This window comes from Opisthocomus hoazin, chromosome Z, assembly GCF_030867145.1.
Source record: "Opisthocomus hoazin isolate bOpiHoa1 chromosome Z, bOpiHoa1.hap1, whole genome shotgun sequence".
NCBI classification, from domain to species: domain Eukaryota; kingdom Metazoa; phylum Chordata; class Aves; order Opisthocomiformes; family Opisthocomidae; genus Opisthocomus; species Opisthocomus hoazin.
In genome coordinates, this window is record NC_134454.1 from 74,534,488 (window position 1) to 74,555,281 (window position 20,794).

At 42.6% G+C, this 20,794-nt stretch overlaps 1 protein-coding gene across 1 annotated transcript in view; it reads left to right on the forward strand.

The window, feature by feature from the left end:
- The window catches only part of PLCXD3 (phosphatidylinositol specific phospholipase C X domain containing 3), an 81,192-nt gene that overhangs the window by 39,723 nt on the left and 20,675 nt on the right, over positions 1-20,794 (forward strand). Inside the window, exon 2 of the mRNA XM_075411591.1 lies at positions 10,489-11,197. Coding sequence (XP_075267706.1) covers positions 10,489-11,197 — 709 coding nt within the window. The remainder of the gene's footprint in view (positions 1-10,488; positions 11,198-20,794) is intronic.

The following is a 20,794-nucleotide window of genomic DNA, read 5'->3' on the forward strand; positions in this document are numbered from 1 at the left end:
GCAGGAAATCTGGTGGCCTGAACTTGTGCTCAGCAGAGCAGCTGGGTATGACTCTAGGGGCCGTGGAGATGGGGAGGGGTGGTGGACAGTGCTGCTGCCCAGAGCTTGCCCTGCTGTGGTGTCAGGCGAGGTCTCCACTGAGCTGATTAAACATGAGAATTAGCGTGCTCTGCTCTGTGCTATGGCCTGATCTTGCAGCCCTTCTTCAGATTTCCAGTGGTGTTAATCTTACATTTGTCTGAATAAAGACTGGCTTCTTTAGAACCTACTTTTGATGAAACTAATAATTCACTTAATGGTGAGCTTTTAGAGTATAGTAATTTGGGGCTCTTGGAAAGCCCTCGCCATTCGCGTACTGCTCCACCATGCTGTCTTCTGTGTGCTGTCTCTGTGAAGTCTGCAAGGAAATCTGTCTGGAGGTGGTTTGACTGAGAAGAGGTAGGAGGCTATCTACACCTTTAGCAGTGTCTCAGAAAATATTATAGCACCTCCTCCTACACAAATAATTACAGGACAGTAAGGAAGCTGCGAAGTAAGAGCAGAAAAGTGCTTTTAGGAGGGCAGCATGTGCTAATCTTCTGCTAAATAACAGTTGCTTTAGCAGAATTGATCTTGTGATGTCCATAGTGGTGAATACGCTCACACTCTTTGGAGAGCTAGAAATATAATTACAGCTTGTTTTTTAATATTGATTTCCTTTTCAATGGAGTATTGAGAATTCAAAATGCGTAATTAACTGATGTAGTGTTCTAAGAGCAATAGCAGTTGGTCTTTGTGTTTGCAGGAGGGAACTGTAAGAGACTGAATGTGGGTACTTTTATGTACACTGAACATATTAGTATGAATTGAATAATGAGTAACCTAATCAGATTTTTAGCCAAACTTGGCTGTCATACTCTGATAATTGCAAGTTATCTTCGGCCTTAAAGCCCAGTAGATCCTTTCCTGTCTTCCAGCCTGTTTGATTTTAGAAGGGAGTTCCTTATACCAAAGCAGCAGTTCTTAGGTGAGGCACTGATCTTGGCTCAACCTAGTGACCAGAAACACTTACCCAGTGCAGGCACTGCCATAGTCCACAAGTTGTCTCTTAAAAAAAACACCTTAAAATGGTAACAGCTTTGATCTAAATCAAGAGCAGTTTGTCATGGTCATGGAGATTACTGGCAATGTCAACAGCTGTAAGCTCCCCTTGGAGGCAACTGTAGTCATGTTCAAAAGCACAGAACAAAGTGATGCTCAGGTGTGTTTCATGGGTGATAAAGACATGCCAGAGGAACAAGAGTAAGTAGTTACTTAAAATCTTTCCTTGTGTGTGAAAATTCTATTTATAGGGAGGACAAAAACATACAGTCATTCCAGGTCTGAAAGTTGGTCACTAGATACGGGATGCCATTTCCAGGCTGATGGACTACCAGTTCCTCTTTCTTCCTAGCGAAGAAGCTGGTTCAGACAGGTCTTTCTGAGCAGTCTTCAATGATCTGTAGTAATCTCTGCAAACATTTTTCTTTCTTTCACTTGCTTCTCTTTGGACTCAGGAGAACAAGGGGTAGGATCAGATGACCTCCAGAAGTCTCTTCCAAACTCAACTATTCTGTAATTCTTTGAAGGGTAAACTCTCTGTTCTCTATTACGTTGATCAAAGAGCAGTTGCTTTGTGCTGGGTGTTGAATGTTTTGTACTTTGCCTCGTGCAGCTCTAGGCTGCATCCATTGATCCAGTAGTTGGTATGTCTGTTGTCATTGTGCTGTGACCTTCGATGTGTGTTGAGGTGCTCCAGCTGAGAGGTTTTGGCTAAGAAATGCAGAGTGCAATCTAAGGCAGAAGTAGTATTAGAAACTGCGTCTGGCAGAGGTTGACAAAATTACTTTGAAGAGGCTTTTAATACAGAGTAGTTCTGCTAACCTTTGCAAGCAAACGGTGTTAAAATGTTTACGTACTAATTAGTTTGCACCTATCTGGTTTTGCAGATTGTCCCTTTGACATGCACCTTTGCCCGCAGTAAAGGTCCAGATCAGGCAGCACAGCACAGGTTCCTGATGCCATGTCCCTAGGCACAGGACCAAGGTTTGAGTTATGGGTATGTATGATTCTGATGGCTGGTCCAGGACTTAACTGGTAGCAGAGGGAAAATGCACATTTACCTCTTGCAGGAGGAGGGTGGAGGTCTAGGGGGAGGCTGCCAGTTCGGGAAGTAACAGGGCAGGAAGGAAGCACACATTTCTTTTCCCTTTCCCAAATTGTCACTGACGTCTTCAAGGCAGAAGGGGATACAAGCGGATGAAGAGAAGAGTTTGTTGGAGGCAATAGGACTGGTACAGAGGACTTGGGCGGACTGAGGAATAGGTATCTGACAGGGAAATTGTGACTGTGCTGTATTTGCAGCAGCATCTAAATTCTTGCAAAGTTAATAGTAATGTAGCAAGTGTTGCTTTAGCATCTTCATTCTCTGTCACTTTTGTCACATTTTTTCCTCCATGCGCTCAAACAGGACGAGAATGCATTTTCTCTTTTTTCATTGCCTGTCTCTTCTTGCTCCCTGATATTTGACGACTTCAGTTTATCTGGTGTTAAGGTAACTCCAAAGCAATTTGGAATTCTATTCTTTTGAAAGAAGCTAAAGCAAAATGGGGCTCTTTCCTGCAGACATTCGTGCACATAATTAAAATCTTCCAAACAGTGAAGTATGCTTAGAATTGGACTCTGGATTTGTACTTTATCGGTAATCTCCCATTGAAATCCAAGGTTAATTCATCCCTATAGTTATAGTTTGAAAGCATTAAAATGGGTACTTAACAGATTAAAACCGTTGACTTTGGAAGATTTAACTGTCTGGATATAAAGTTGTCTGTTTTGTATGACCTGGAAAAAAATTTGATTTAAAAAATGGAATGATTTGCATTCATGTTACCTCACAGACATTTCAAGTTTCTTTAATGGGCTTATTTTAAAAATGTCTTCATTTTGGTTTATGTCTTTTTTACAATAGAAACTTCAGGGCTTTTATGTACAAAAAGTGGAATAGCTCTTCTGTTTCACTGCTTGAGAGGGGGTGATTCAGTTTGCTTCAAGTTATATATGGACTAGCTCACCAGCTACAAAATGCAGGCCTATAAAATATTTTTTTCTTACTTTCTGACTAAACAATTCGCTTGAATAAAGCCCAGATATTCTTACATATTAAAAGATATTCCTCTCATGTAAGAAAAGTCTGACTTCTTATTTTTAGTGAAAATCTCAATTTCCATGCTGAGACCAAGTTACAAGAATGTGTGGTGGTTTGGCTGGCCAGGACTCTAGGAAATGACTTAGCATTGAGAAGGTTTCTTGAGCATTTGGAAAGCCGAAAGGTAGGCACAATCCTGCTGGTGCTGCAGGCAGCCTTGCCTGAAAAGCTTGGCTAGTTTATGGGCACTGCAGGAACTTGTGGGTGGGGAGTTGCAGAAATCCCATGCGACTGATGGAGGTTGAGATGGGTGAATGAGACTCTGGATGAGCTTCCTACGGGGTATGTGCACCCTTAGTGGCAGTTTGGCTGGCTGTGACTGTGGACTTTGGATGGGTGAGACCTGGGAGGTGGCCAGCTCAGTCTCTGCTGGCTTCTTAATTCAGACACAGAACAGAACAGAAGCTTTGGGCATTGCAGGGAGACAGCTCCCTAGTCTCTCTGCAGAGGGGCAATTTTAGACTACTCAGTTCCTTTTCACCAGATCTAAGTTGACTTGCATGGGACTATCTGTGCATCTTTGACTGGTTTACCTGGAAACAGCGGCATGGTGGTTGGAGAACTGAGCTGTTTCTCATAGGGTTTTGACAGAGTGTATGAGCCTAGAAAGAGGTTTTATGGGTAGCAAAGCATTGTCTGTACACATTACATCATAACTTAATGTGATCAGATGCATAGCCAGTGGGCCAATGTATACACGAATGTGTCATAGATGTCCTCTTTTTCTGACTCTGAGTTGTTCATTATCTGGATTTTTGCATTACCTGAGTTAGCGTCTGCCTCTCTTCCCATGCCTTTGGGTTGTGGAGTGCTGAGTGTATATAGGTGGCTAAGCCCTGTGACCTTTAGTTGGTGTCAGGGGCACACAACTGGTGATGAACACGAAGAACAGCTGATAAGTGAGGCAGTTACCTGTGGGGAGGCTGAGTCACTGCACAATCTATAATATCTTTTTTCCTCAGTTGTTTTTGTTTTGCTCTCCTGAGTAATCTTTTTATCAGACAAAGCTTGTATCACCCAAGCAGATTTAATGCTAAAGGTAACTGAACTGTCAAGTCTGAATTGCATTGCGCTTGGCAGCACCTTTTGACTTCCTGAGATGTGCTGTGGCTTTGATGGAGAGAACAGCGCTCATTCATCTTAAAAAGAAGGTGGAACACAATATTGAGGTGCACCAACTCTAGTGTTCTTGACTAGGCTTTGCTGTTCCTTGAAATTCCAGTGTGGCAAGGAAAAGATTCATAGGGCCTTTTCCTTATTGTGTTGTTTTTTTAAGGCCAAATAAGATGGTGAGAACTGACCAAGTGAGATTGTGAGCACATCTGCATTGGTCTGTGGTGTACCAGAGGTCATGGAATTTGTCCCAGCTGTTCTCCACAACATCTGAGAAGTGGGTTGTGATCTGCTGTCAGTGACTGTAGAGCCCTCATTGACAAGAATGTTTTCAAAAAAGTTAGGCTGCACCACATGTGACATTTCAGCAGTAGTCACCAAGGGATGTCATCTGCTGGATATGGGAAGACAACAGCAGGTAAAGTTTTTAATTACACCCAAACCAGTAGTAAAAACTCGGCTTCCAACAGCTATTGGACGACTCCCAGCACAGAGACAAGAGAAGCTTGACATCTGCAGGAGAAGGAGAAGAAAGACATGCCAAAAACTGTGAAACATTGCTTCTGATTGTGGTTTTTCTATGACTTGAGAATCTTCATGGTGCGACTGCTGCTGTCAGGAGCAGGCTGGGCAGCAATGTTTTATTCAATACCTCTGTTTTAGCTGCTGTTTGCTGGGCTTTTACTATGAGGAATGGCCAGAGCCAGCAGTGAGGCAAGGGGAGGGCAGAGCAAAGTTCGGCTATACTTACCCACTTTATGAATAGTATGTTAAAGCTTAGCCACCAAAAATAGTAGCTTCGATGTGCCTCTGTGGGACTGAAGAAATGATTCTGAACTGAAACGAACTCTCCCTGAGGGATTTTTTTCAGCACTGGGCCCAATTATTTTTTAAATGGGGGGTTTAGCCCTCCAGGGAAGCCATAAATGTGTCCATAGCTGAGCTATAATGGGTTATATATTCCCGATCGTCCTATTACGGGAATTCAGTAAAGAAAACACGAGACCGTTCTCCCTAGTAGAAGTGCTGGCAACTGCTTTCTTGCGATCAAAGTGATACTGCACATTTTACTCTTGCATATCTTAATAGTGTTTGGCCACGTCTAAGTTCATGAAAATTTAATGTCTCAATGGTTGAAACCGGCCACTTCTGGTTTTTGGATCATGGCTGGTGCAGACATTTTAAGTATCTCTTGATAATTGCTTCTGAGGCTGAGAGACAAGAAACAAGTGGGTTTTTGTCTTGGGGGAGGGGGGAATAAGCAGACACAGAATAATTTACATTGGAAAGGAGCTCCAGAAGTCATCTGGCCCATATCCTGCTCAAAGCAGAGCTGACTGCAAGTTAGAGGAGGTTGTCGAGCCAAGTGTCGAGCATCAGGAATACAGAATCCAGCCCCGCTAGGCACCTGCTCCAGGGCTTAACTGGTCTTGTAGGGAAGTTACTTCTTCCTTATGTCCAAGTGAATGTGTCTTTCTGCAGAGCTGCTGTCTAGCCAGGTGGTCCCCAGCTGTGCTGCTGAATGGGGTTGTCTGTCCTGAGTCCATCTTGCCTTTGAACTTCATAAGATGCTGTCATCCAGCATCTCTGCTGTGCTGAATTTTCTTGGAATACCAACTCTCCCCTCATGAGCATTAACCTCTACCCCCAACTTGGTTTCACCTGCAAACTTGCAGAGTGTGCTTCCTATCACATTGTGTCACTGATGAAGATGTTAAACAGAATTGGCTTGTAATCATCTGCAAAATAGACTTTGAAGCTTCAACCACAACCTTTTGATCCTGAATGGTCCAGGCAGTTTTTCACATACCTTACTTATAGTGTGCTTGTTTAGTTGGTGTCTTCCCAGTTAGACTGCAGCCATATTATGGGAGGCTGTTAAAAGCCTTGCTAAAGTGAAAGGAAAATTTTGTTTTCCCCCAAAGCCGTCATTCCATCCTAGAAGGCAATCAGGTTGGTCAGACATGATTTGTTCTTGCTACATCTGTGGTAGCTGTTCCCAGTCACCTTTTTATCTTTCATAAGTTGGAAATGGTTTCCATGAGGACTTACTCTGTGGTCTTCCCTGGGACTGAAATGAATCTGGCAGATTGTTGTTCCCTGGATTGTCCTGCTTTCCCATTTTGAAGATGAGTTTAACTTTTTCTTTTTGACTGCAGTCAACATGGCCTGTTAAAGGTGAGAGAGGGCAGCTTTACAATTATCTTGGCCTGTGCCTTCTGCATGTTCAGACGAATCATATTTTGTCCTGTCTGCTTATATGTCTGATCTATATAAGTAGTCCTTAACTCAGTCACCTTTTACTAATGAGAAGCGGTTTGAAAAATAAAAAGTACTAGGTAGAGAGACATGAAGTGCGTGAGAGCAGACCTTGCCAGTGAAGACTAAGGCAAGGAAGATACCAAGTACTTCAGTAGTTTCCTTGTCCTGCATTATGAGGTCTCCTGCCCTGTTTAGTAGTGAGCCAGCATTCTCCTTGCTCCATGTTGCTGCTGGTGTATCTGCAGGAGCTCTCTGTTGCCGTTGCTATCCCTTGCAGGTTTCCCAGTTTCCAATCCCTAGCAGGTTCCCCATCCTTTGCAGGAACTCTGGCTAAGCTGTGCCCTTCCTAACTCCCTCCCCGCATTCCTTCTCTGTTCCTCCAAGGCAGGCTGTCTCTGCTTACACCTTCTGTACATGGCTTTTTAAGTTTGAGCTCACTTGGCAGTTATCCATTCAACCAAACTTGCCTCCTGCCTTACTGCCTTGTTTTCTTGCACACTGTTTGTATGCTTTAGAGGGGTCTCAAGTTCATCCATTTCTCCTGAGTCCCTTGGCATTTAAAGTAATTATCCCAAAGGCTGCCATTTACCAATTCCCTGAACAAGCTAGTACTGCTGCTCTGAAATCCAGGATCTTTATTCTGCTATTTGCCTTCCTTGCTTTCCTCAGTATTTTAAATTCTTACATCACCTCATAGTCAGTCTGGCTAAGGCTGTTGTCAACCTTCATGTCCCTAGCCAGTTCTTCCTTAATTTGTACCATGTCCAGCAGTGCGCCTTCTCTACTTAAAGGAGTGCCTGCAGAAAAAAGTCTTCGATGCTCTCCAGATTGCCTGTGCCCTGCTGTTTTGCTCTTCCTGCAAGTGTCTCAAAGTTCCCCACAAAACAAGTACTGTAATTATGAGGTTTCTTCCAGCTGTTTAAAGAAGGCTTTGTCCACTTTCTCTTCTTGACTGGGCAGTCTGCAGCATATGCACACCATGTTTACCCCTTGTTCGCCACCCACGGGGTCCTGATCCATGAGCCTTCATCCTTGACTCCTGGAATCAGTGATATGTTTTGTTGTTGAAATAGTGGGAAAATAGTGTGCAATATTTTAAGAAAGTGCTAGACACTTAGTAAGCTGGTGAGAACGTATGTTTGCACTCAAGAGGAGTATCAGCTTACTCCTCTACCCTGTGTGACTTGGGACAAGTCATTTCCACTCTCTTTGCTTCCCCATGTCTCAGACTGTGAGGTCTCTGTGGTGGAGACTGTCCCAGACATTAGGTCAGTGTGTCACCTGCCCTGCTATAATAAAGGTAGCTAATGTGGAAGCACTGCTACCTTCCAAAGATTGCAGGCAGCATTGCATTAGTATTTCTGAATGTGCCCTGCATCCTGTCTTCATAGGAGCTAAGATTTGGTAATACAGAGAATCTGCAAGTCTGCTTCCCAGTGACAAAGTAGGATGGGAATGTCCTCGTGCACCAAAGCAAGGTTGGAAGGAAACCTGGTTGTTAAAAATAAGCATGTGTTCATACAGGATGCTCTCATTACCAGGAACACAGTGATTTTGGGCATGATAGTGGAAAAGATCGTATGCTAATTTGTTTTGCAAAGTGTAAGGATTTTGTATTTCCCTAAGTTACATGAGTAAGTTGGTTAGGACAGTAGGGCAGGATGAAGGCAAAAGGAAATGTAGATGAGTGCATGATGAAAACAAATACTTAAACGACCTGTTCAAATTACTTTTCATGTGGAGAGACAAAATATTAACTGTATTGTTCAGTCAGGAGGAATCTTTATATACTCTTGAATAGCTGACAGGTGCTTCGTTCAGTGTCAACCAAGTCAAGACTTACTTTCTTTTTGTAGTATTTATAGGGCTTCCTTGTTTGGGTTACAAAACATGCGGGTTCTCAGTGCACTGTGTGCTTTTCTCTGTACCTTCCATGTAGGAATCATGATTTTTAGGCTCAAATATATGCATGAAGACCTCAATTAAGAAAAAATACTTTTCTAAACTATCCTACTTGTGCGTTTAGTCGTTTCTAACTATGGTGTTCCCTCCCACCCCCTCTACCTTCCTTCACTGTGTTTTGCATTACCAGTAGCTAAAAGCTACTTGCTGACAAGTTGTTCACCTTAGTTTTCTGCATTGAGAATTTGTGTTGCCTTCCTCGACTGAAGTAGTTCTAAGTAGTGTTTGGCAATGTGTTGCCTGTTGGCCATGGTGGTCAAGTTTAGCTACCTCTTCTGTCAGGTTGCCAGTGGCTGTAGATCAGACAATAAAGGACAAGTGGTTTAATTAATCTCAGTATAATTTTGAGCCTATCGCTGCAATCAATTGGTCGTGTTTATACATGTCCTTATGCTGACATCAAATCCTACTGAAATGAATGGGACTGCAATGGACAAAGTGAAGGTTTGCAAGATCCATCCCTTGCTAATAGCAGTAGCTATGCCTTGTTTTAAACAAGACTGGATTTACTTTGATTTCTAGATTAGTGCAGGTTACTTTGAGCAGAACATTTAATGTATCTCATTGATTTTCCCTGTAATGCTGTTGAAACACAAGTCACTGCTCTAATAATCTGTTTTACCATTAAAATTCTGTATGCAGAGCTGGTCCCCTGGGATGTCAGTGTGTAACCAGATACTCCATGATCTAATCAGGTTCTACAAGGAATATGCTATCGCTTCAACACTTAGCAGTAGCAAGCTTCATCAAAATGGAAAATTTATCTAATATTTAAAGTAAAATGCAGTTCAAAGAGACAATCATGAAAAGCAGAGGTGTACAAAATTTTAAGACATTTCTCAGGGTAAACAAAGCCAAATCCAAGCCTAAGATGATTTGTCGTGACTCCATTTATTGTTAAAGAAGAAGATGTTATAGCTGTCACTTCAGTTTATAGGGTTTGTTCCAGTTCAGTTAAAATAGCATCGCCATCAGAAATGACTGACTGGCAGGATTTCATTAATGCGATACTTCTTTGCCACAGCATGCGTGCTTTGGAAAATAATTTTGAAAAGCACCTACAAAAGCGTCAGCAGCAGGCAAGAGTTGTGCTGAGAACTCGTTTTGATGATAGGAATTGGATCACTGAGGGCCTAGTGCTACAGTCCATTTCAGAAATATAAATCATGTTGATCTTGAAGGATTTTTGCAAGCGTTGCGATGCAGGCTGAGGAGCAGACCTGCGTGCCACACTGAGTCTGGCTAGAAGCATCCCTTCTGGCTGTGACAGTGGGAGTGTGTCTCTGCCTGCAGCTGGACAGTATATGATTTCTGTTGTACTTATGTAATAAAGGAAAGCAGAGAATTTTAGGGGTAAATTTAAGAAGGAAAACAGCATTCGATAACCTTGTTGATGACCAGATGAGACTTGAAGAAAAGGTCAGAAAGGTTACACGTCCTTGATATTTTTCAACTCATTTTTTAGCTGGCTATAAAGGTGGTGGTGGGGGATGTTATAGGTTTGTTTTGTTTTTTCCTTAGGTTTTGCAAACCAGATAGTGCATGATTCAGTGTGCAGGGCGAAACTCTCCTTGTTGTCTCTAGGGATTTATAATGTGACTAACTTTGATGAAGTTACACCAGGGCTGCTTTGATGTTCAGAGCCTGATGACTTCAGTGGGCTTGAAGGCGGGAGTAAGAGCTAGAAGAGAGTGAGGGAGTGCCCAGACAAGCAGTGAAACAGGCAGTACGTGTTCTTCAAGTTGCTGCAAGGTGCTGGTGGGATAAATGCTGCCAGACAAGTGTAGTGTGTTGAGAAAAAGGGTAGGGGAGGAGTCCGTTGGTGAATGTTAGTACAGGTCAGAACATTACGTTTATTAAGAAAGAATCACTGATGACTTTTAATGTATGAATACAAGATTGATCGTTTTCCTTTGTTGTGTTTTTAGGGTCTCATGACTCATTTAGCTTCTACATCGATGAAGCCTCTCCAGTTGGACCTGAACAGCCAGAGACGGTCCAGAATTTTGTGTCTGTTTTTGGGACTGTGGCTAAAAAGCTGATGAGGAAGTGGTTGGCTACACAGACCATGAATTTCACCAGCCAGCTGGGGGCAGGTATACGGTATTTTGATCTTAGAATTTCCACCAAGCCCAGAGACCCAGATAATGAACTCTACTTTGCTCATGGTTTATTCAGTGCCAAAGTCAAGGAGGGTCTGGAAGAGATCAATGCATTTCTCGCTGACCACGCAAAAGAAGTAGTCTTCTTGGACTTCAATCACTTCTACGGGATGCAGAAATATCATCATGAAAAGCTTGTCCAAATGCTCAAAGACACATATGGAAACAAAATGTGTCCTGCTATATTTGCCCATGAAGTCAGCCTCCAGTACCTGTGGGAAAAGGAGCACCAAGTGCTGGTGTTCTACCACAGTCCAGTGGCTCTTGAGGTGCCATTTCTTTGGCCAGGCCAGATGATGCCAGCTCCCTGGGCAAACACAACAGATCCGGAAAAACTGATTCAATTCCTCCAGGCATCAATCACCGAAAGAAGAAAGAAGGGCTCCTTTTTTATATCTCAAGTAGTGCTGACACCAAAGGCTAGTACGGTGGTGAAAGGGGTTGCTAGTGGTCTGAGAGAAACCATCACAGAAAGGTAAGCTTCTGCCAGGTAACGTGTGCTGACTGTGCTGAGTGTGTGTGTTGGTAATGCTGCTTTTCTAATTCCTTTTAAAGAAACTCTGGCAGATGTGTTTTTTCCATGCTACTGTGGGTTAGTCAGAACTTGGGCATAATCCTAAAATATTTAAAAAGAAACACATTGATGGACAATCTTTTGTATCTTGAAAGAAAATGTGGCACTAAAGTCTAATGAGATCTTATGGGATTGGCTTAGCCTGTTTTTTTTCTGAATGCAGGTTTTTCTATTTGTTTTGTTTTTCAAATGTGGTTTCTTACCATGAACACTGAACATCTTGCCTTGGGTTTCCTTATTGGATGCGGACAAGTCTATCTGAATTATCTGGATCATTTAAGTTTTTATTTATGCATCAGGCTTCAGGTATTGGGTAAGTTTTTTTTGGTTTTTTTGGCTCATCAGCAAAGCCTGACGCTACAGAATCCTTAACTACCTTTACACAGCTTAAAGATGCGTGGCTTTTTTCTCTGCGTACCACCACACATGATATCAAAGATATCAGGACACTATTAGAGTGAATTTGCCTCCTAACAGGCCTTAATTTTTCATGCAGGAAAGAGACTGCAGACCATCGTAGAGGTTCTGTACATGGAATACTGTGTTGACAGGCCATTAGTTGTTACATTACAAAAAAAAACATCTGTGCAAGACATGCATTATATATACCATTCTGACTTTGATAAATCACAGCCAGTTTTCAGCTTACAGGCATATATGTTTGGCTACACTCTTGACAACTTGGTAGGAAACCCGAAATTTAATGCCAAGACACGAGATATTTTTTCTTCCCTTAAAAAAACAAAGAAGGGTTGCAGAGTGTAAAAAATTTATAATGGGGATCAATGGCCTGCTAATGTTCTGCTCTCTGCATGGATGTGCCTGTGCCAGGAAGGTCTGTTAGGAACACTGTCCCCTTCTATGAGATGAATGATGCAGTGCCTGTGGCACTACAACGTGCAAAGAAAGCATGCCTCATTTTTGAGAAAGGTTGAACGATTTTTATGACAGCTTTCCCCAGCAACTGTTAACTTCAAAAAAACAAGGAAAAACTTTACCTGAGATGGTAAAACACTGACACAGAAGGTTTTATAAACAGTGGAAGATGATTCAGAAGTGCTTGTGTGACTGCACTTGCAGCACTTTCACTTTGTATGTCCTCCACGTATGTTTTTATAGGCTACACTGGACTGGGGATCTTCCTTTATGCTGAATCTGAAGAGCACTTCACTACTGAAATACTGCTTTGAGGGATTTTACTGTTAAACACTCACCTTGTTGTTCAGGGATTTGTTTTCCATGGTAAACATCTTTCTGAGTGTTCTTTACAACATGAAGTAGCACATTCAAGAAACTACTGGATTCTTCTTAAAACTTGCTGCATCAATAAAATAACCATTAAAAAACCTCTTCTACTTCTCTGGCTCATAAAGTGCTTCCCTGATGCTGTCTGGAAAAATAAAAACTTCATATGGATTCTGGATATGTTTGGCTGAGCTATGAATGACTTGAGCCTTTGGACTCTTTAGTATGCTTTTCTCTGCAGCAAATTTTGAGATTATAACTAACTTGAAATGTCAGTAAATAATTGGGCTGAAAATACGTGGAAATGTTGCTTTTCCAAATTGCAGCTCAGATTTTTCACATGAGCCACAAGTGTGTAATCATGTCTTCTGCAAGAATACTTTTTTCCTTCTTTGCATAACTCTTTTAACCATTGCAGAAGAAATGGACCTTTAAAATTATCTCCAAAGCTAGTATTTAGTCTTCGAAGTGTAGCATCTCATTTTGAATCTTTGTATTTTTATTACAAAAATACACTGCTGGAAGACACAGGCTTTGAATGTGTGTTACTCTACACAGAAACTGAGCTTATATATGGAGTTAAGTGCTCTAAAAGTAAACATAAAGTATACTCAGAACTGCTCTTCATTTGATGGTGGTCCTGTTAAAAAATAAATAGATGAGCAATTAAAGGATGCAGCACAATTAGTAGAATTTACAGAACTCTCTTCAATCTTGCTGCATTAATGTGTCAGTAACTTCAAAGTGTGTAATCCATACTGAAGGGTCCAGGGCATATGTTCAAGCTGTGCTCTGTTTGCTACTTTGAACCATCTCATAATTATTTGTAAAAAGATTATTCTGTCTTTTTCAGAATAAATACACAGTTGTGTCCAGGTGAAGGACTTACGTGCTTTGTTGTCAGTTGCTGCATAGATTTATAAATTTTATACTATTTTCTGCTTATTAATAAGCAAAGAGCTTTGCATTAAGAATACAGTATCTTGCTTTTGGCAGCAGTTTTGTAACCGTGCTTGAGTGGGGTGTTTCCCTCACACTGAATTTTGAAAAATCTGAATGCGAATGTGGAAAAAGGTTGAATTTTTCAAGGAATTCTTGTGTGTGGGGTTTTTCCCTGAAATTAGGTATTGCATTTAAGAAGTAAAACCCATAGTAGTCTCTTTCCCCCCTCCATGTCTACAGTGGCCATTTTGATTTACATACTGACTTAATTCTGAGAAGAGTAAAGTTTAGAAAGTTTGGATCCAATAAAACATACCAGATTTTGATCTCTGAATTCACTGGTTATTCGTGATTTGTGATTATTTGTGATTTGAAGAGCAGTGGCCACCTTGGAGGGAGAACCTGGTGTCTCTCAGTCGCAGCATCTGTCAGACTAGGAAAACCGCAACCAGACTCCGTGCAGCAATCCATGCTCCTTTCTGCTGCTGTGTAGCTCATGTTGTGAAAGAGCATGGTGAAATATTCCTCCCTAGCCAAGCTGGTTGGTTTGATAGCTATTCATCATGGCTGCTTGTGGTGGTGGTGGTGGAGGTTCGCATGTTCAAACTGCAGTAGGGCAGTCTCCCAAGGTGATGCATTTCAGAAGAAGTGATGTTATTCCTCAGCCTGTTCCCCACAGCACAGATATGCAAGATGGGAGGCCCACAGTAACCTGGATTAAAAAATACCATCCTCCTAAGGCTGAATTCCGTAGAAGATATACCAGGACTGTGTTTTACTGCTAATGCTTGTTCACGGGCTTTGCTGCTGCCATCACTGGTAGCGCTCTATGGGACAGTAATTTGAAAGAAGGAGAAATTACAAAGTCATCAAGCTTTCTATCCTGTATAAATACAGGAGGGAAAAGCCATTCCTCATAAGCTCCTCCTAGGACCACAGCTCAGCGTTACAAAACTTTGTAACACAGCTTTTGTCTTCATTACTTGAATGAGGAGAATCGCTTGCATGCATGCGTTTTACGTTTCTTGGATTTGATGAAAAAATTTGAGGACTAACAATATGTTTTCAGGCTTAACATTCTGTCACACACAGTTTAGATGCCAAGAAATACTCTTTGATTAGCAAATAGTACATACCAAATGAATTACATTCCCTCTGCTTATTGAATTAATTTCACAGTGAGGCAGCTGCCTTTAGTACATCTGAAGGGCGGTTGTGAAACAACCTTTTGATGAGTGTAGAGCTGTTCTTAATAATCTAGTTTGTTTTCTGGTTTTCAGAGAAATTACTAATATTATCTCTGACACTAGAGACAAGCATGATATTGTTTTTGTTCTTTCTGAGGCTGAATAATATAGAAGAAGAGTAGATGTCCTTCACAGGTTGCAAAAATCCTGTGATACTTTTAAAGCTTTCAAGAAATAGAAAATAAGCACATACCCAGCCGATTGTCACTTGATTTCCAAATTAGTCTCTAAGGATAATGTTCTCTGTAGCTCGCATGTGACTAAGTCCTTGCCCACCATGCTAAAACTTCCCCCTTAGCAACCAAAGCAAAAAAAAAAAAAAAGAAAAGAAAAAATAATCCTGCACTTGAGAATGAACCTTTGAAGTGGAGGCAAAGTGCCACACTATTAGCAAAGGGCATGGTAAGTAGGCCACAGAAGCTGTCTGGAGAAAGGCCATCTCTGGGTGCAGTCATAAACTAAGCAGGGTCAGATTTAGCTAGAGAATAGGTGAGTTATTATGTGAAAAATAATCCCCGAAGTTGCCAGAAGTGGGATTTCTGAGTCAATTACTGAGGTTGCACTCCTCCAAGCTGTATCTAAGCCAGCTGAATTTCTGAGAGTTTCTGTGTTGCTGGATGAGTGGGATTTGATGATAGTTTGATCCACACTTGGTACTGACTGATGCCATTCTTAAACTGTTCTATGTGATAAAGAAAAACAAGAGCAGAAATGGCAACTGTGGCAACTGTATTTTGCTAATTGTCTGGGCATTCTTCCTGCTTGTAACCTTGATGTCTGTCTCCATAATGGGCTGCAGGAGAGCCGCAGGCTCCGATGAGCTGATTTGGGGTTGGGACTCAGCGACCCCCTAGCAGCACTGCAGGCACTGTGTGAGCTGTTCAACTGCCGAGAGGCAAGTGTAGACTTGGTCCCTCAATAACATGCATGGTACAAGCACACTTGTCCTTCACTGCATTTAACTTTGGAGGTGGCTGTCTTTTTTTTTTTCTCCGCCCTTTTTTTTGTTGTTGTTGTTTTGGCCCCGGAAGGCACGAATCATTGTTCTGGTATATTAGTAGGTATTTCGAAAGTACTCTTGGCAATCCCGCTAAATCCTGAGTATTTCTGTTCCTCCTCAGGCTATCCGTAATTACTTTTCTAGTCTCTGCACAAGAGGTGATCTCTGTGTTTGCACACAGAGCAGCACAGGGAGACCTTGGTTTCATCTGAAGCATCTATCTGCCACGTCAACAGGCCTGCGCAGCAAAATCCCGAATGGGCTGTGTATGTTCAGGCTGATTTTGCTGGCAGGTGTTTTAGTGGCATTTCAGCATCGGAGAATCTCTGTGCACAAGGATTTTAGTATAGCATTCCTATGGAAGTGCTGGGTGGTTGTATCTGATGGCTTTGGTCATGAACCTGTAATAGTACTAAAATGCCACAAAATACAAGAGCACAGCATTTTTAATAACTTTGTTAGGGATAGGTATCTGTCTACATACCTATTAGTAGCCTGTGAGATTTAGTCCAGCAAGGAAGTCAGCATGTTGATCACCAGCTCTGTGACCACCAGCATTGTCGGTGGCTGAGGTTTGAGGGGTTTGTTGAGGGCAGGTGGCTTGGTGTTTTCTTTTGGGCGTGGGAGTGCCTCACAGTATCTTCCTCTGTTTGGCCTTCTTGTAACTTTCATCATGTTATGCATCAGAACACCTGCTTGCAGTTACAGTATATGCTGTGTGACTACTTACAAAGGTATTTTATGGGTTCCCATCATCTCACTCTGAGCACAGTCTGACCCCGCGCATATGGAAAGCAGCGTTTCTCATCACAAAAAGGAAATGTTCGTTCCCTCAGCCCCGCTGCTGTAAGCTGTCACTAACGTCTACTTGTCTCAGAGATTTCATGGTTCAGTCTGCATGGCTGCTGTGGTCAAATTGCAAGTGACTCATTAAGCCAGTTGGGTTTTCTTTGATCTTTCTGACATTACTAACATCATTAAGGAAACTCTACAGCTAATGGATGCTAACAAGTACTGATCCTGGAGGAAATGCATTTGTTGATGCTGGGCCTGGGTCTGCCTAGCTGCTTATATCTCATTGTGAAGGGAACAGTTCCTTGATGGGTTGGTCCTTCTCCTCTTCGTTTATAAGGTATGAAATGAGCACAGAGATTTACACAAACAAGTCTTGCCAGATTTATTCACAAGGTGGCTTGCAAGGTGATAATGACTGTAATACAAAGACATTTAATACAAACTCAAGCAAATACAAACTCAGCAGGTATGACAACATCCATGTTGCTGTATTGTATCAGCACTTACATGCTACAAACCATTGCCTTCAGGACTATATCAATAAGTACATCTATAGGCACATCCTTGTCAATTTTTAAGCAGCAATCTGAGCAGTTCTGGACTAACTAACATGCAGTCACTATACATTTGGATGTTTTATTTCTTAATACCCTGTATCTGCTCTGTGGTCCTGTGTGGTAGGAGGTGGATAGAAATTGTCAAAAAAATCCTGTAAGCTCTTAAAACCATGTTGCATATGCTATATCATTCCAGATGCATTTGGGCAATTCTCAGCATCCTCCAAGAAGTTAGAGGGATTTCAGTTGTAATCTAGAGTGAATGCCTCCACGCTGTCCCTAAGTCACCTGCATATCCCCAACTTCTGCAGTGGCTATCTCCTCTTGGATGGTAGGCTAAGGAGGCCTTAGCTGCAGAAAGCCCCTGGGATCCGTTGTCAGAAGGTACACCAAGCGTGCAATGAATTTTATTAAATGCTTCCCTGTGTGTACAAACAAGTAGCCTTTGTGGACTGAATGAGCAGTTAGGCATGCAGGCTATAGCCAGAGCTGTTTTGGGGAAAAGCTTGCTGAGGAAGCAGTAAGGGATCCTGTCACCCTGGTGCCACATTTGTACAAAAGAAATGGCTGGAACAGGGGAGTGGAAAAGGCAGCCAGGCCAAAGGTCTTGCTGATGTACCGCCTTCTGTACGATGCAGAACTTGCACAGGCTATGAAAATGCCCATGGTTTTCTTCTGTTAAAACAGAGATGATGAAGTTTGTTCACTAGGAATTCGGTAATGTCTGTGGGGTGCAATGCAATTCTTTCTCCGGGAGCCACTGTCATTGTGAAAGATCCTGGTTTGATACAAGACAAAGTTTATTTTAATTTATTTTGTTCTTAAAGCCTGGAAATGTTTAACCTCATTTTATTGATTTTTTTTTTTCTCTACAACTTTACTCATCGGCAAAGGTTTCATAATTCCATTTTCTTCCTATATTGATTTTTTTGGGGGGTGGATAAAATATAAACTTCATGTAGTCAGGGATTATAAAAAGAGTTTGTCTGTAATTATAGCGATAGCATTGCATGTACTGTCCCAGGCTGTACAATTGTTTCAACAAAGCACAGCCTATTACAGTAAAATGTCTTTCAGTATTTATCTCAGACACTAAGAAAAATAATAGAAGACTTGTCTTCAAGGCACTGAATGATCATACAGTGGGATTTGACCTTTGGCAAGATTTTAATATTGTAACTGTTGATCTGAGAATTTTTGTAACTAAGCGACTGTCATCCAGAATGTATTATATCATAAAATACTATTAAGATATGAAGGAGACTGAGCGGTTAGAGTGGAGTAGGAGCCATGGTGAGATGCAGGCACTTTCCCACTGAAAATTTTTGTTTTCTGAGCTATAGCACAAAGGACAAACCTTACCATCATTTGCTTCATAGTGGGGTATCAAAACATAGTTAATTTTACCTTTCAAACAGCGTTGCAGCGCTCTCAGTTTTGCCAGCAAATGCTGTTGTGTAGTAAATCAAGAATGAAATCACATCTTGGGTGATGGGCTCCTTAATTTTGCTGCTGGACGGCAAAGGGGGACAGCCGTGGACCTTTATTGCCATTCTACTTGGATATACATGCCCTGAAGTCTGAAACTGGCTGTGCCTTTTCCAGTGAGACCTGTTCAAATTACAGCTCTGAGGCAATGCCGTAATCCAGATAATTCCTACAGGTATAGTAGTGTGCTGTGTTGTTTGAGTAACTGGGAAGGGATCATTTTTGCCGGTGCGTTTGCTGCTGTGTTTTCCAAGGTTTGAGTGGATGTTGCAAAGACGCTTGCCTCCTTGTAAGCAGGCTTCTCCTCAGAGCTACGTTCATTATGGTTTGCCTTGGCTGAGCCACTGGCTGTACAGGGCTCGTGACTACTGTCTCTGAGTCAGGAGGAGGATCTGTCTGTGCTTAGGACCCCTGTTGTTGCATGCTTTCCTTAGCTTACCTAGAATTTGGACAATTAAGATGAAAGAATTCAATCTGAAACCAGATTGTTACCATCAGCCTTTAAAGTTGCCCTGGGGAGGAGTTAGGGAAGGGGTATTTCACAGCCAGAGAGGCTCTTTCAGGCTGTCATCGGGTGCTACAGAGTCAGTCCTGAAGCTTATTGCTGGAAGGTCGTCAAGGTACACCAGTGTGGTCTACAGCTGGTGCTGTTTCTCTGAAGAGCATGAGCGCATGGCATGGCGGCCGTCTGTGCCTGGTTTGGTCCATCTGTTAAGCACTCTTCTGCAGAAAGTGAAGGGCAGGGCTCAGCCAAGAGCAGCAAGGTCACTGCTGTGCCACTGGAAATGAGCGCTGCGCTCTCACTGTGCTCTCACACCAGGCAGAGTAAGTTCTTCTGAACCTGTTTCTGATCTCAGCTCAGGGCACGTTTGGCTGATAATGATCTGTCTCACCTAGTGGCATGTGCTGCTGTCTCCCTGTCCATCTGACAACGTTTCAGTGCTGTTACTGTCTGGCTGTGCCAGAGCAGAAGAGACGTAAATCCAACTGGATGCTTTTCTCTTGGTGGAAAGCTCCCTCCTCTGAGCTCTGCAGTCTGAGGAACAGTTGTGGAAGCAGTAATCTATACAATGAGTATCTGGGAATTTTTCTTCTAAGGTATTTCTCATGACAGTTTTAGGTGGGCTGTTGCTTGGAAAAATATTTTCGAGCTCAGGCAGGACATTTCCAGCATCAACCGTACCAGCTGTGCAGCTCTTCTCAGGGTACATCTCTTCTGAGATGCAGACTCACATCTGCTTTTTTTTTTCTTTTTTCAAGTGGTGTGTATTTTTTCGCCAGGCCCATGCTTGTGAAGCCTTGTCATCTTTTAAATAAAGTGTCCACCAATGCATCATATACCAGCGCATTGGGTCACACTGACAGACACTGTGCTGTCTAGCATATCTATGCCCAAGTCAGTACTGGATGGAGGGGTGCAGTGTCTCTCTGGCTGGTCTTTGATGCTTCATGCTTGATGCTTTGTCCTGGCTTCACCAAGGGCAAGTCCTGCCTGACCAACCCAGTGGCCTTCTTTGATGGAGGACTGCATCAGTAGACAAGGGAAGAGCTACAGATCTTATCTATCTGGACTTCTATAAGGCCTTTGATGCAGTCCCCCACAACATCCTTCTCTCTAAATTGCAGAGCGATGGATTTCATGGGTGAATGATTTGATAGACAAGGAATTGGCTGGACAGTCGCATCCAGAGTGTAGCGGTCAACAGCTGTCTGGGTGGAGATCAGTGACAAGTGGTGTCCCTCAGAGGTCCATACTGGGACCAGTGCTGTTTAATATCTTCATCAGTGATGTAGAGAGAGGGATGAAGTGCGCCATCAGCAAATTTGCAGTTGTCACCAAGCTGAGTAGTGAGGTTAACACGCCTGAGGAATGGGATATCATCCCAAGGGACCTGGACAAGTTCAAGAAGTGGGCCAGTGTGAACCTCACAAAGTTCAACAAGGCTAAGTGCAGGGTACTGCACATGGGTCAGGACAACCCCTGACACATGCTAGGAGATGAAGGGATTGAGAGCAGCCCTGCCGAGAAGGACTTGGGGGTGCTGGTGGACAAAAAGCTGGACATGAGCTGACAATGTGTGCTCGCAGCCCAGAAGGCCAACCGTATGCTGGGCTAGCTTGGCCAGCAGGTCAAGGGGTGATTCTGCCCCTCTGCTCCACTCTGGTGAGAGCCCACCTGGAGTCCTGCGTCCAGCTCTGGAACCCTCAGCACAGGACAGAGCTG